The sequence below is a fragment of the Miniopterus schreibersii genome (genome assembly GCF_964146895.1).
Source record: "Miniopterus schreibersii genome assembly, chromosome: 2".
Classification (NCBI taxonomy): domain Eukaryota; kingdom Metazoa; phylum Chordata; class Mammalia; order Chiroptera; family Miniopteridae; genus Miniopterus; species Miniopterus schreibersii.
Window position 1 is genome coordinate 140446581 of NC_138102.1, and position 12669 is coordinate 140459249.

At 47.8% G+C, this 12669-nt stretch overlaps 3 protein-coding genes across 14 annotated transcripts in view; 2 read left to right on the forward strand and 1 right to left on the reverse strand.

Moving 5' to 3' along the window:
• ITGB7 (integrin subunit beta 7) overlaps positions 1-1745 on the forward strand; it is a 16725-nt gene extending 14980 nt beyond the window's left edge. For 4 of the 5 annotated variants that reach the window (XM_081127526.1, XM_081127527.1, XM_081127530.1 and 1 more), the window contains one exon: positions 310-831. In XM_081127526.1, the coding sequence (XP_080983652.1) occupies positions 310-644 (335 nt within the window). In that variant the 3' untranslated portion in view covers positions 645-831. Of the gene's footprint in view, positions 1-309 lie in introns of all 5 variants that reach the window. The other variant, XM_081127528.1, reaches the window with a different exon arrangement.
• ZNF740 (zinc finger protein 740) lies at positions 1525-11486 on the reverse strand. 4 transcript variants are annotated; one of them, XM_081127543.1, is made up of 7 exons: positions 11397-11486; positions 10246-10567; positions 7712-7861; positions 7276-7365; positions 6425-6548; positions 5981-6099; positions 1525-4786 (listed from the first exon to the last, which is right to left on the reverse strand). In XM_081127543.1, the coding sequence occupies exons 2-7, from the start codon at positions 10252-10254 to the stop codon at positions 4697-4699; spliced, it is 582 nt and encodes a 193-aa protein (XP_080983669.1). In that variant the 5' UTR covers positions 10255-10567; positions 11397-11486; the 3' UTR covers positions 1525-4696. The 4 variants fall into 4 exon arrangements, with proteins under 4 accessions (XP_080983669.1, XP_080983671.1, XP_080983670.1 ...); XM_081127545.1 differs by having other exon boundaries at positions 7712-7893; XM_081127544.1 differs by having other exon boundaries at positions 10046-10567.
• CSAD (cysteine sulfinic acid decarboxylase) overlaps positions 11111-12669 on the forward strand; it is a 23892-nt gene continuing 22333 nt past the window's right edge. For 2 of the 5 annotated variants that reach the window (XM_081127533.1, XM_081127531.1), the window contains exon 1: positions 11421-11502. The gene's annotated coding sequence lies outside the window, so the exon portion shown is untranslated. Of the gene's footprint in view, positions 11503-12669 lie in introns of all 5 variants that reach the window. The other 3 variants (XM_081127532.1, XM_081127534.1, XM_081127535.1) reach the window with 3 other exon arrangements.

Below are 12669 nucleotides of genomic sequence, written 5' to 3' on the forward strand. Positions count from 1 at the left end.
ATGCCTTGGACATGCCAAATGGAGCCCTAGATGTTTGATGGGTAGAGCCTCAGAACTCAGGTTGGAGAGGTAAAGATAGAGGAACCAGGCTAGGGATTGAAGCAAAGCTGTGAATCCAGGCAAAAGTGGAGGTAATGGACCAAGTGGAGAAGGCTAAGGAACTGGGCACTGAAGATAACCCTGCTGGGTTCCTTTTGTTTTCAATGACAGGTAGGGCTGGGGAGGCTGAATGGGGCTGCACACACACTGGGCAACTGTTGATCAATCTGTGCCCCAGCCCCCAGAAGTCTTTCTGTTTCACCCCCATAGAGGGAGCAGACCACACCCAGGCCATAGTGCTAGGCTGCGTGGGGGGCATTGTGGCAGTGGGACTGGGGCTGGTCCTGGCTTACCGGCTCTCAGTGGAAATCTATGACCGCCGAGAATACAGGCGCTTTGAGAAGGAACAGCAGCAGCTCAAATGGAAGCAGGTGAGGCTGCCTCTTAGTTCACTGGGCTGGGTTTTACTTGCTTTCTCTCCTTGGTTAGGTCCTCTTGCTCCCTGCTTTCTCATTCCACCCTCAGCCCTGACTCCTCCCACTGAGGCCCCAACCCAGTCACCTAAGTGTATGCTGCCTGTCCCACCTCTCCGCTACTTTCCATAGGCTCCTGGGGTCTGGCTCATTTTCTAGGTTGGCTCTTAGGACTAGCTAAAGGAGAAGTCCTGGGACTTTCCTCACCATTTCCAACTTCTTCCCACAGGACAGAAATCCTCTCTACAAAAGTGCCATCACGACCACCATCAACCCCCGCTTTCAAGCCACAGAAAGTCCCCTTCTCTGAAGGGGGTAGAGTTACTCACCCCAGGGTTGTTCTTGCTGAGAAGATGGTGAGAACTGGGGCTACGGGGTCTATCAGGCAGCAGCCTAGTAGGGGACTAATCACCACCTACTTCATTCTCAGAGTGATACCCACAAGGGCGGGCCTCCTGCTGCAACCTTTCTTCCCTACCTCACATGGAGTGGGGGTTACCCCACCCACATATACAATAAAGTGTCTTACTTCAGATTGCAGATGTCATTTGCTTTACCCCAAGGCCAAAGCAGGCTGTGAAGCCTGGGCTGCCTCTTACCACCTAAGGGCAGGGAAAGGTTCTCAAACTTGAATGTGCTGGAGAGCCAATATGTGGCTGCCTGGGAAACACGGGGGGTGGGGGTGTGCTAGTGAATTAATTTCCAGGTAAGGCTAGAGGAGCACAGACCACACTTAAACAAACACTGTATATGCTGGTATCCAACCTCATTCTGTCTTGTTCTGCAGGTTTTTTTCTTAGTCAGAATTGATACTATATATGTATATATATACTGGATACCAATTTTAACTCTTCTTGTTGCTAGACCATGGAGAAGGGGAGTTTTAAAGTGGTGGTTTATAGGGTACTGGAAGTTGTAGGATGGTTATATTTGGGGGGAAAAAGGAAGACCATGTTGGCCCCAGTGAGAAAAATTCCCCAAAGGATATTCTTTTCAAAGATGAGATAGTATGTAGAAAAGCCCCATTTTCTTTTTATTTAAATATCCTAAATATATCACGAAGGAACATACACTGCACTTTAATGGTAAAAAGATACAAGTTTATAACATCTTATAAAAACTACCATTTAAAAGTGATCTTGTTCATTCGATATTCCCCCCCCAATAGCAAAATAAGTATATTAAAAAAAAAAAAAAAAAGAGAGGGTGGAGAGGAAGGGTAGGAGGGATTAAGATAAAAGCCCCAGAGCTATAGCAGAGGCAAAGAGCATCTGGGGAGAGGGTTAAAAGTTGTGGCAGGGCTCTGTGCCTCATTTAACCCTCCAATGTCAAGCCATGTGGCACAATCAGTAGCTAAGTGATGACAAGAGGTTGTTGGGGTGGACGGAAAAGACTTGGGGTGCTGGGAAGGGCAGGGCCGGTAGGACCTGGTATAGCAGTTCACCCAGGAACTGGTGCTCTTTCCCAGGCCCCCAAATTCCACATCCTGGTCTCTGAGAGCCTGCCCTATCTCCCTTTCCCTTCACTCCAAACACACCTGAGGCATCTTTCCAGTGCTAGACCCCATCCCAGAAAATGAAGGGTGGGGTGTTGGGCCCAGGAGCCTTTGCAGCGGTCTTAGTCTGTGGTTTCCCTGGGGTATAAGTGGGGCTCCTGGGCCCCTTGGGCTCTAAATCACTCCTTTCACCTCTTTGCTCCCCTCTCCTTACACATCCATGGCCCCAGAACATCAGCACCTGGACAACTGAACTAACCACTTGCTCCTGAGTCTCCCCCCACACCCAGTCATTGGCAGGGGTGGTTCTGGTATGGCTCTGCACATCCACTTAGTTTCCCCTCTCCCACCCCTCAGGCAGGAAGCCGAGGCCTGTTGGGGGCCAGGGCACATTCTGACCTAAACGCACATTCACACACATAGGGGCACTGATCACTTACATGATTCTCTCCACACCCACCCACCCACCCCACCCCACAACAGGTTAGTTCCAAGTGCCAGGGAGCGAGGTCTCCTATTTTCAAAAGCGCTCTTGGGAGGACAGTTTTCTAAATGTGTCCTCCTTCCCAGAATATATTCCCAGCGGTCAATGATAGACAAATTTCAGCCTGAGCAGAGCACTCTCACAGAAAGGGGGGCTGGCTCACATGCAGAAAGATGCCCTGCTTACAGGGGCCACAGGGAAGGTTCTGTACACAACCAATGGGTGTGCAGCCTAAAGCAAAAGGCGGCAAATACATTCCCCAAAGCCTCCTCCAAAGGATCTCAGATGCTGTCAGGGAAAACCTAAAGGGTGTCATGCGTCTTTTCCTTTCCCTGAAATCTTCACACCTCAGAGGTATGGACTGCTCCCACCCCTCACTGCTATCTCTTCCAGAATAGGTTACAGTCAGGAGTTTGTTGCTGCTGTTCCCTACATTTTCTGGGGAAAGAAATCACATTTCCTAGAGGTTGCCATTTCAGAGCCCCACTGACAGCTTGGTCAGGTTCATCAAGTCTCCATGATTACTCCCCATCGCCCGGGTCAGGGCACGCCATAGAACACAGGCTACAAGCCCCAGAACCTTTCATAAGGATCCTTTTCTTAGCAGGAAGAGGGTTTTTTATTTCACTTTAGAAAATTCATGTTCACAAGCCCCTGGCTTGGGTTAGAAACATCCTAACCCCCACTCTGTTGAATTAATCTTAAAAAAATAAAACACCAAAAAACCTCCAAAACAAAGCCCTCCAGTCTCCTCAATTGAGTTCCTCAGCTCCTGCTGAAACCTTATGCACTTCAGGTTTGGGGCGGGGGAGGTTGTTTTACGCTTATCCTCCCTTGCGCAGAGGGCCAGAGAAGGGATTGGCTCAATAATATGCCATCTCCGAGCATACAAACATGAACACTCACATACCACACACACACCAGATCACTTTTTTGAGGGTAGATAGGATGGTGGTATTGGAGCAGAGAGGAGCAAAGAATACGGTTAAGAATAAAACCTGTATTAGGTTTCTTCCTCAGTTTTCTCTGCACTTCCACTCCCCTCAATTCTTTGTTGGGTAGGGATGGCCATCAGGAAGCCAAGATCTTGTTCTTTGGGACCAAAGGCCAGATCCCTATCTCCTCTACCTGAATACAGTGATAAGACTTGGGCAGAGAAAACAGCTCACAATGCTCAACAGTCATGTCAGGGAACACACCAAATTCCTTTGTTTCCTGAACAGTTGTTACTCAACTTAGGAATAACTTGGGTGGTTCCTAAGAGGGCACAAGGAGGAAGAACTACTTTGATATCCATGACTCCCCACTCAACACCTCTGTTTGGCTTAGGAATCAATGGCAGCGAGGTAGCCACAAACTACTTCTAAGGTCAACTGCCCAAAGAAAGAAGGAAAGGGCTTCATGAGCCACTCTTACCCAAGTTTCCTCCAAAAGGCACTTAGGCTGACCCCATTAGGTACCAGTGTGGTATGGACCATTACAACACCCACGGGCACAACTCTTAGTCTTCCCCAGAGGAAATAATAGGTACCTGTCCACTCTTCTTGGATCCAGCCCTCGTCTGCTCCTCCTACTGTTCTTCCTTTTGTCCCTAGTGTATAAGGAGGCCAAAGTAAGCTCAGCTGCAATCCCTGGTCCTATTCTCCTTCAAACAGGAGGTGAGGTGCAGGGCTGTGGAACACTGAGGATCAATTGCAACTAAAAACTCAATTCTGGAGGAGGGCTGGACCACCGATCGTCCCTGTGACCATGGCTCTATGCCTCCGGATTACCTGTATCCACAGTGCACCTACTGAAATTGCTTTTGGATAAACAAAAACAACAGGACAAACAAATAAACAAATCCCTCTCCCCAATCTTTTTCATTTCAGCTGCCAGTTGGAGTCCAAGGTTGTGGGAGCCACACTTCAGTCTTGGTCCTGTACTTTGAGTCCCCCACCTATGACCTCAGCCAAGGGTCCAGGGACTAGCTTTCCTACCCAGGAATGCTGTAGGTACTTCCCCGAGATACTCATAGTCTCAGATTATTTACAGAGCTGAGGCTCTGGGGCTGCTGTCCCCTGATGCACTCTTCTGGTCTCCTGGGTCCACTCCTCCAGGAGGGGACAGGTACACACGGGGTGGTGGTGGGACCATCAGACCAGAGGAGGGTGCGTTCTTCGGTAGATTCTTCTGATCACTCCCACCACCCAGGGCCCCTTGCGCCTATAGAGAAAACTGCCCGTCGGAAGTCTTGGACTGGCACCCTTGGCACATCCGTTTGTGTCTGAGTAATCGATCTGTCCGAGAAAAACACTGAGAAGAAAGGGAGGGTTAAGTGCCTGAGAGGAGAAACTCAGCCACCTGTTGGAGAGATCTGTCTTCCCCACACAGGAGGCACACGACCAATTCTATGTTGCCTCAGAATGTACACAGATAGCATGAGTGCACAATGGTTAAGAACAAACAAGCTCTGAAGTCTGAATCCTGGCTCTGCCACTAAGGAGCTGTGTGACTTTGGGAAGTTATCTAACAGTTTTCAATCTGTACATCCATCTATAAAACGGGGCTAAAAGTACCTACTCACACTGTAGCTCCTTCTTTTATTAAATTTTTATTATCTACCTCAAGGCAGGTACAGTTCTTGGGGCTGCAGATAGAGTGGAGAACCAGAGGGACAAAGTCTCTGCCTCATGGACTTTCATTTTAGCGTTTTGAAGATTCAATGTAAGAGCATGGAGCAAAGCTTGAGACATAGTAAACTAGGAGGTGTTGTTATCATTTTTCATCTCTTGTTCTTTGTTTTGGTCCTGGCTCTTACATTCTCATCAGATCAGATACTGACCCTCAGTGCAGAGATTACATTTCTTCCTCCAAAGCACACCAGCTATAAAGTTTTGACTGAATCCTGGCTCTGCCCTTGATCTGCTGTGTCCTTGGGAAGCTTAACCTCTATCAATCTCAATTTTCCCACATGTGAAATGAGGACAACACAGCTACTTTATGGAGTAAGTCTAAGAACAGCGCAATCTATGTCAAGGATGCTCTCAAGCCCGGCCGGGCATGGCTCAGCAGTTGAGCATCAACCTAGGATCCAGGAGATCGGGGTTCAATTCCTGGTCAGGGCACATGCCCGGGTTGTGGGCTAGGCAGCCAATCAATGACTCTCTCATCATTGATGTTTCTCTCTCTCCCCCCCCCTTTCCTTTCTCTAAAATCAATAAAGATATATTTAAAAAAATGAAAAAGAAAAAAAAAGGATGCTCTCACAGTGCCTAGCACAGATTAAGACCTTAAGAAATGCTATTACTGTTTTTATTATTATAATTCTTCTAACGGCCCCTCCCCATGAGCAGTTGCATAAGGCAAGAGAAATACACCTCACCCTGAGGTACTAACTTGATCATGGCCAGGAACGCTAGGTAGCCCTTTGTCAGACTGGGGGCTGGCACTGGTTCTTTGGGAAGGAAAAGTTTCTTTGGAGGGTGGATGGATGACATGTGAGCTTACCTGATGACACCGTTCACACTGGTAGGGCTTTTCACCACTGTGCACACGCTTGTGGCGCTCCAGGTGGTACTTCTGGATGAAGCGCATATCACATACATCACACTCAAATGGCTTCTCACCTGGCCCAGATGGAGAGAGAAGTTAATATCAGAGGTATACATAGCAGGGACCTTGTTCTAGGTATTTTCCCAGAAATTTTAACTTTTAGCACTGTGCAGACACCTAATGGGGAAGGGTCCACAAAGCTGCTGGTCTCCATGACAATAGATACAGGGCCATGCAATCCCTCTACCTCATTCATTTACCTTCTTTCTTTATTTCTAATACTTACTCTTTAAAATAAACCCAACATAAAATAAAAAATAAAATAAACCTAATATGAACCACACGCACACACAAACTATAGACTATTCTCCCCCTTTTGAATATGAGCAAGAGACTTACCAGTATGAATAAGGATGTGCCTCTTGAGGTGGTAACTGCTTCTAAAGGCTCCAAAGCAGTGTTCACAAACAAAATTTTTGGGAATCTTTACTTGAAAAGAACCATTTTGTTCCACTACCACCACCTGGGGACAACAATCAGGCATACCATGAAGCTATCTCTGTCCCCTTCTTGCCCCGATTCTACTCAGGGTCTATTTCCAGTTGCTGGACAAAGTAACCCCTCTGATACTGTCATCTCCCATATCTCTTAAGAGTTCAGATCCTCTGAGAAAGGAGGTCGGGTGGCTAAACTGCCTGCCTTGTCAAGCTCATTATTATTTTTTTAATCCTCACCAGACGATATTTTTCCCATTGCTTTTCAGAGAGAGTAGAGAGGAGGGAGGGAGGGGAAGAGAGAGAAAGAGCAACATCAATGTGAGAGAGACACATCAACTGGTTGTCTCCTGCATGTGCCCTGACTGGGGGCAGGGAGTGAACCCACAACCCAGGTACGTGCCCTTGACCAGGAATCGAACCCACGACCCTTCAGTGGGAGGGCCAACACTTGAACCACTGAGCAATACTGGCCAGGGCCAAACTAATTACTTTTAATGGGACAAAAGGGGTAGTCTGCCTGGTCCTTTGCCACAGAATCTCATGCTTTCCTAACATTCCTTCCCTTACCAAGAATGTTGTGCAGAAGGCAGAGATCAACTACCAAAGTAGTCTCTGGATGAAATCAGGGTGACACACTCACTGGCTGTGAGGGACAAAACATCTAGGGAAAGCTCCAGGTTGAGCCGTAAAAGGAAGAAAGAGGAGGATTACCCATTACCAAACTACCAGCTTGGGGAAAACCCCATTACCTGCCTTTTTAACAGTCTTTTTTGAATGAGAGGCCTCAGCCAAGCTGTCTTCATCTTTGCGGCTCCGGGACTTATCGCTGTCTTTTCGGTGGCCCTTCGAATACAAATCAAATCTAAACTCAAGGTTTCATCTCAGAACACAAGACAGGAGATCAAATGCTGCTTTTAGGTAACTTGTAAATGAGAGCAAACCACCTGCCCAAAGGTTTAGAGAAGGTACGCATCCATTTCTTCTCCAAGTACTCTGGTCTTAAGGGGTTGTAGGTATAGACAAGACCTTCCTTTGCTCTCTAAAATACCCATATTCATTCATTCCCCAGCTGGATCCCCTTACCCCACTTTCCTAAACAGAAGCACTGAGGAATCAAAGCTTGGCATATCCTGGCAGAGAGCTTGGGCCGCCCGACCCCCAGGCGTCGCAATGGACTCAAGCGCTGTACCTGACTCGAGCACCTCAGCACATCAGGGCTACCTGCCCGCTCTCCATTCTCGGCCTGCTTGCTGGCAATCTGGCTCAGCATCATCTTCTTGCTGGCTGCAGTGGGAACCAAACTCACACCTGCTAGGCCTTCACAAGCCAGGAGACTTGCCTAAGTTGAAAGGAGATGAGGTGTCAGGTCACCTGGCAGGGCAAAAACAGGCTGCCATCCTCTACAGAACTACCTTTTACTCCTAACTATGAACAAACTGCTTCTCTCTAGGGAATGTCCCTCCTCACTGCAAAACCCTGCTTCCTTCAAGAGTCCTCCCTAACTCATCTCACCAGGAACTAGTTACTTAATTTTGTCATCCATCATTTAGATATAATAATCAAGTATTACCGACACTTTTATCATTAGCACTGGGCTAGGTATAGTGTGGGTCTATATATTACTTTGAAGTATTTCTAGGCCTTGTGAGTGGGCATGACCCACTGAAATGGGAGATTTCTAGAGGAACTTCCTCCTTTTCTCAATGGCACTCAGCTTCACAGACCCCACTAGTACTAAATATATGTACTACCAGGTCCTACTAATGTTTATCAGTAAAGTTAGGTCATCTCTCTCTTTATATTTTAAATTCCCTATGTGTTGTCAATTATAACAGATATAAAAATTAAACCAGTTGGAAGGATTTTGGAGTTGAATATACAATTTCTGTTGACATACCACCAGGTCATTTATGTGTGTACATACTCACACTTTTTCACATTTCCTGCCTGACATGTAGTTTAAAAATTACATAAGCAAGGAATGTTTAAGAAAATTTCCTCTTTCCACTGTTACATTCTTCAAACTGACTGTTTAGCCAGAACTAGAGAATATACTTTTCTTACTGAAGAAACTTTTAAATAGTAGTTGGTTAGCAAACTTCAACAAGTGATTTATAAAGAATTTCCTTTTAGATGATCAGTATATCCTGTAACCCCATCTCTCACCTTCAAGGACTTTGGACTCAAAGGTCTGGAGGTTAAAAAACAACAACCAACCACCAAAGAAAACACACACACACACACAAAACAAAAACAAAAAACCACTTAGCCTTGCCGTTTGCATTACATAATCTTGGGCACATTACTCCACCTCTTTAAGCCTAAATTTCCTTAAATGCAAAATGTTTATCATAGTATCTATCTTCACAGCATTAAGAATTAAACTAGGATGTAAAATAGAATTAGCAGTGCCCAGTACAAAGTTAGTGATTAGTGAAAGACAGTCCTCTCAGAACAAGAGTGAACATGATGCTGTGAAAGGGGTTGCAAACAGACAAAGGAAGAAATTAAAGGGCTCCTATTCTACATGGAAAGGAGGAAGCTATACATGCAGCTGGAAGAAAGCCAATTATATTGTAATTAGGCTGTCATCCTGGTGAGACTGGTAGGGGAGGGTCCTTGGAAGAAAGCTGAGAGAGAAGCTAGAGATTACTGCACATAGCTTTCCTACCCAGACGACAAAAATATACCGACAATAACCTATCATGTCATCCTGTCTTTCCAATCCGTCCTGTATCCCCACAATGACAATTACCTTCTAAATACACTGATCTGATGCCACTCTGCTACTTAAGATTCTTCAGAGTTCCCACTCTCTATAGAATAAAGTCTTAATTCCTTAGCAAGGTATAAATGACCCCTGGGTTACACTCTGCTTAATTCTCCAGGAAACAATTCCCTCACCCCGATTTTCCCATCCATCACTATCTACCCTGCCCCCTAAAAACCTCCCATTTAAATCCTTTCCTCAGCTAGCACACTACTTGCAGTACTCCCAAAGACATCACATTCTCCCATACCTCTAAGCCTCTGCCCATGAAGTTCTCCTTGTCTGAATGCCCTGTTCTGATTATTTATGTAGCAAAATCCTATGCATCCTTCAAGATTAATCTTTTTCCATCCAGGCAGAGATATCATTCTCTCTTCTGCAGCGTACTTATCTCAATTATTGCACATTCCTTTAATCAACAGATTCACGGAGTCTCTGCTACTAGTAAGCCACTATGCAAGGTAGTGTGAATATAAAGATAAATAACAGACCGTCTCTCTGTCTCCCCCCATCCGAACACATCTAACCTAGAAGCTTGCTGGGGACTGGGACAATCTCATTCATTTTCGCATCCCCAGCACAATGCCTGGCATATAACAAGAGTTCAAGAAATTCCTGTTGAAAAAAACAAACGAAGCATTCACAAGACTGTTCACTCCCTCATGCCCCTCAGCACTTAATGTACCAAGTGTAAACTGAGTACCTGTTGCTTTGCAAATGTCCCATCAGTGCCTGTGATGCAGTATAGCCTACCTCCTTCATTTGACTGGAAGCTCCCTGAAGGCAGGGGCTGTGGCCTGTCTCCTTTCCTTCCTCTAGATCTCCCCCTGGTGCTTAATACAGAGGTTGGCTCACTGGGTTGGTCAATATGTTGACTAAGGCAGCATTCAAGAGTGAAACTGCAAACACGCTTCCCAGTGATCTTGAAGGAGGAGGACTCTAGAGCTTTTTACCTGAGCCATGCTGATTTCTCACTTAATGCAACCCAAAAGTTCAGGGGTTTCTTGATCCACCTTTCCTTAAGACACTGTTGTTTGAAGAACTGTCACCAAATCACTGTAACAGCTCCTTCATGTCCTTTCAGTCCTGCTGCCATATTGAACTGCCTTTGTCTTCAAATAGAACTCAGGGTCCTCCAAATGGAAGATAGATGTTTCAAGAATTCCTGGACTCTGCCTGGCTCCTGCCTATTGTCTGAAGAAAAAGAACGTGCCGGTCTTGGTTTTCCAACTGAATTCTCTCGATGAAGTTCACATCTGTTTCAGAAACCTGAAACTAGAAAGGGAGATGGGGCTGTTAGGTACAACATCCTCAGGCTATACAACCTATAGTGAGCAGAACTTTTTTTTTTTTTTTTTTTTTAACCAGGTGCTATGTGAAGCTCAGAAAGAGGATATTAGTGAAGCAGAGTTATTTTTCTAAGTCGAAAAGAAACTGGTCTCTTGGCAAGGGGGGAGGGGACGGTCAAGAAGAGCACAAGTAACTGGGGTCTCTTGTGGAGGAACTGCAACAGGTCAAATGCTTGGATTTGCCATTTTAGGAATGGAAGAAGGGAGCTGCGGCCCTTCGGGGCTTTTGTGCAGAGTGGGCCGTCCGTGAAGCTCGTACTTTATTAAGGTGGCCAAAACTGGGGCGGAGAGAAACTCAGGAGCTATCACTGGGCGCTTGGGTAGCAGGCAGAAACCAGACTGGCAGTGTGCATCTGCGCCGGACCACACGTGCGCCTTCTCCGAGTCTGCCCGAATAGGCAGACTCATTGCGGAGGTGGGAGGCAGGCATGCGAAGCCCCGCGCGGCGCTTTCCTCCCTCCCTCCAGCCAGTCGCTGAGCGTCGAGAGAAGAGAGACGCAGAGCGCCGAGGAGCGTGCAAGGTGCGTGCTCGCGCCCGCGTTCCCTCCAAGCAAGCCCCCCTCTCTCTGGTCGGTAAAGCTCCGGGCGCGCGCGCGCGCGCGCGGCCCCTTCCACTCCCCGGGGAGCCCCCTCCTTCTCCACGAGCCCCTCCTCCCTTCCCCTCCCCCTTCTCGCGCGGCGCCCCACGGCCTGCGAGCTGCTGAAGCGCTGCCGTCTGCTCAGACGACGCTACGCTCCCTGGGGCGTGCTCCTACCTGCCGGGCGCGGCCTCCAGCTGTCTCACCCGCTGAGCGACGCCTCCTCCAGGCCCTAGCACACAGTGCCAACCCAGTGGCCGCCGCTGCCCCCGCCGGGACCGAGGCAAGTTTACAAACACCAACCCCAGGCCTGCTTCCCCGGAAGCACTTCCCCCTCCCCCTCGTTCTCCCCGCTGGACAGCTATATCCACTTCCGGGCTCGGGAGCCCGGACGGGCGGGGACAGCCAGAAAGGGGGTGAGGCCGACGACTCCAGGAGTGGGGTGCAGCTAGTGAGTGGGCGGTGCCTTCGCGCGGAGAGACGGGATGAGGGAGGGCCGGCGGTATGGCGCGTGCGCCGTGGTGCGGGCGCGCCCCAGGCGGCCATCTTGACTGAGGGCAGGAACGAAGGCCTAGAAATGACTGTCCGCTAGGTGTTCATTGAAAGGTTTTGCTAAAGACTCATCGAAAAAGCGCCATCGCTCTACCTACCTTCGCGGACGTTCTCCCGGTCGCTTCTGAACCAGGAGCCCCAAATAGAGCCCCAAATAGAATAGTTCATACTCCGCCTTTTCACTTAACTCGGCCGAGGTTGTCTTTATATCAGGCCCAGATCTGCAGATTCTGGGGCCCCCCAGTCAGCTGGGAGAGGAATTAAACTTTTTAAAAAATGTATTGATTTTAGAGAGAGGAAGAGAGAGAGAGAGAGAGAAACATGATGTGAGTGAGACACATCCATGGCCTCCCTGACCCGGAATCGATCCCTCCACCTTTTGGTGTACAGGATGACGTTCTAACCAACTGAGCCACACCGGCCAGGACGTGTCAACTTTCTTTGCACACTCCTGCCGTGTATACTCAACTACATTCTGAAAATGGGTGCCCCATGGGTGCACCCTGAGGCCAGTCTGGTTACATTGTACCGCTCTCCCCTTTATTCCAGACCCTCTGGCGTCTGACATTGGTCTCGCTTGGGAAAAACTTTAAGACTTCCCTCAGTAGGAAACCCCCCTCATTGGAGATGGCCAGGCAGGATAGCTCCTGGGCCTGGCTGCATTAGGAAAAAGGAAACAGAGCCTTTCTTCAAATTCTACTCCCAACGTTAGCTATTAGAGAGTGGTCCTGCTTAAGATGGACTATGCAAAGTGCACTTGATGGAAGGAAATTCCATTCCATTTAGGTCCTAGCTTCTGTGGTAGGTGCTGTCAGGTTGTGAGTTTAGGAGAATCAGTGGAGATAGTAATAGAAAAAAAAACTTTATTTATGAAAGAAGATAATTCCCAGCCACTTTT

Bases quoted from the DNA above. Each gene is read 5' to 3' on its own strand.
- ZNF740 (XM_081127543.1), bottom strand. The intron at 7,366-7,711 runs GTACAGCGCTTG...TTGTATTCGAAG, and splicing joins TGCTGAGGTGCTCGAGTCAG to GGCCACCGAAAAGACAGCGA. The intron at 4,787-5,980 runs GTAAGCTCACAT...CTTTCTTCTCAG, and splicing joins AGTGTGAACGGTGTCATCAG to TGTTTTTCTCGGACAGATCG.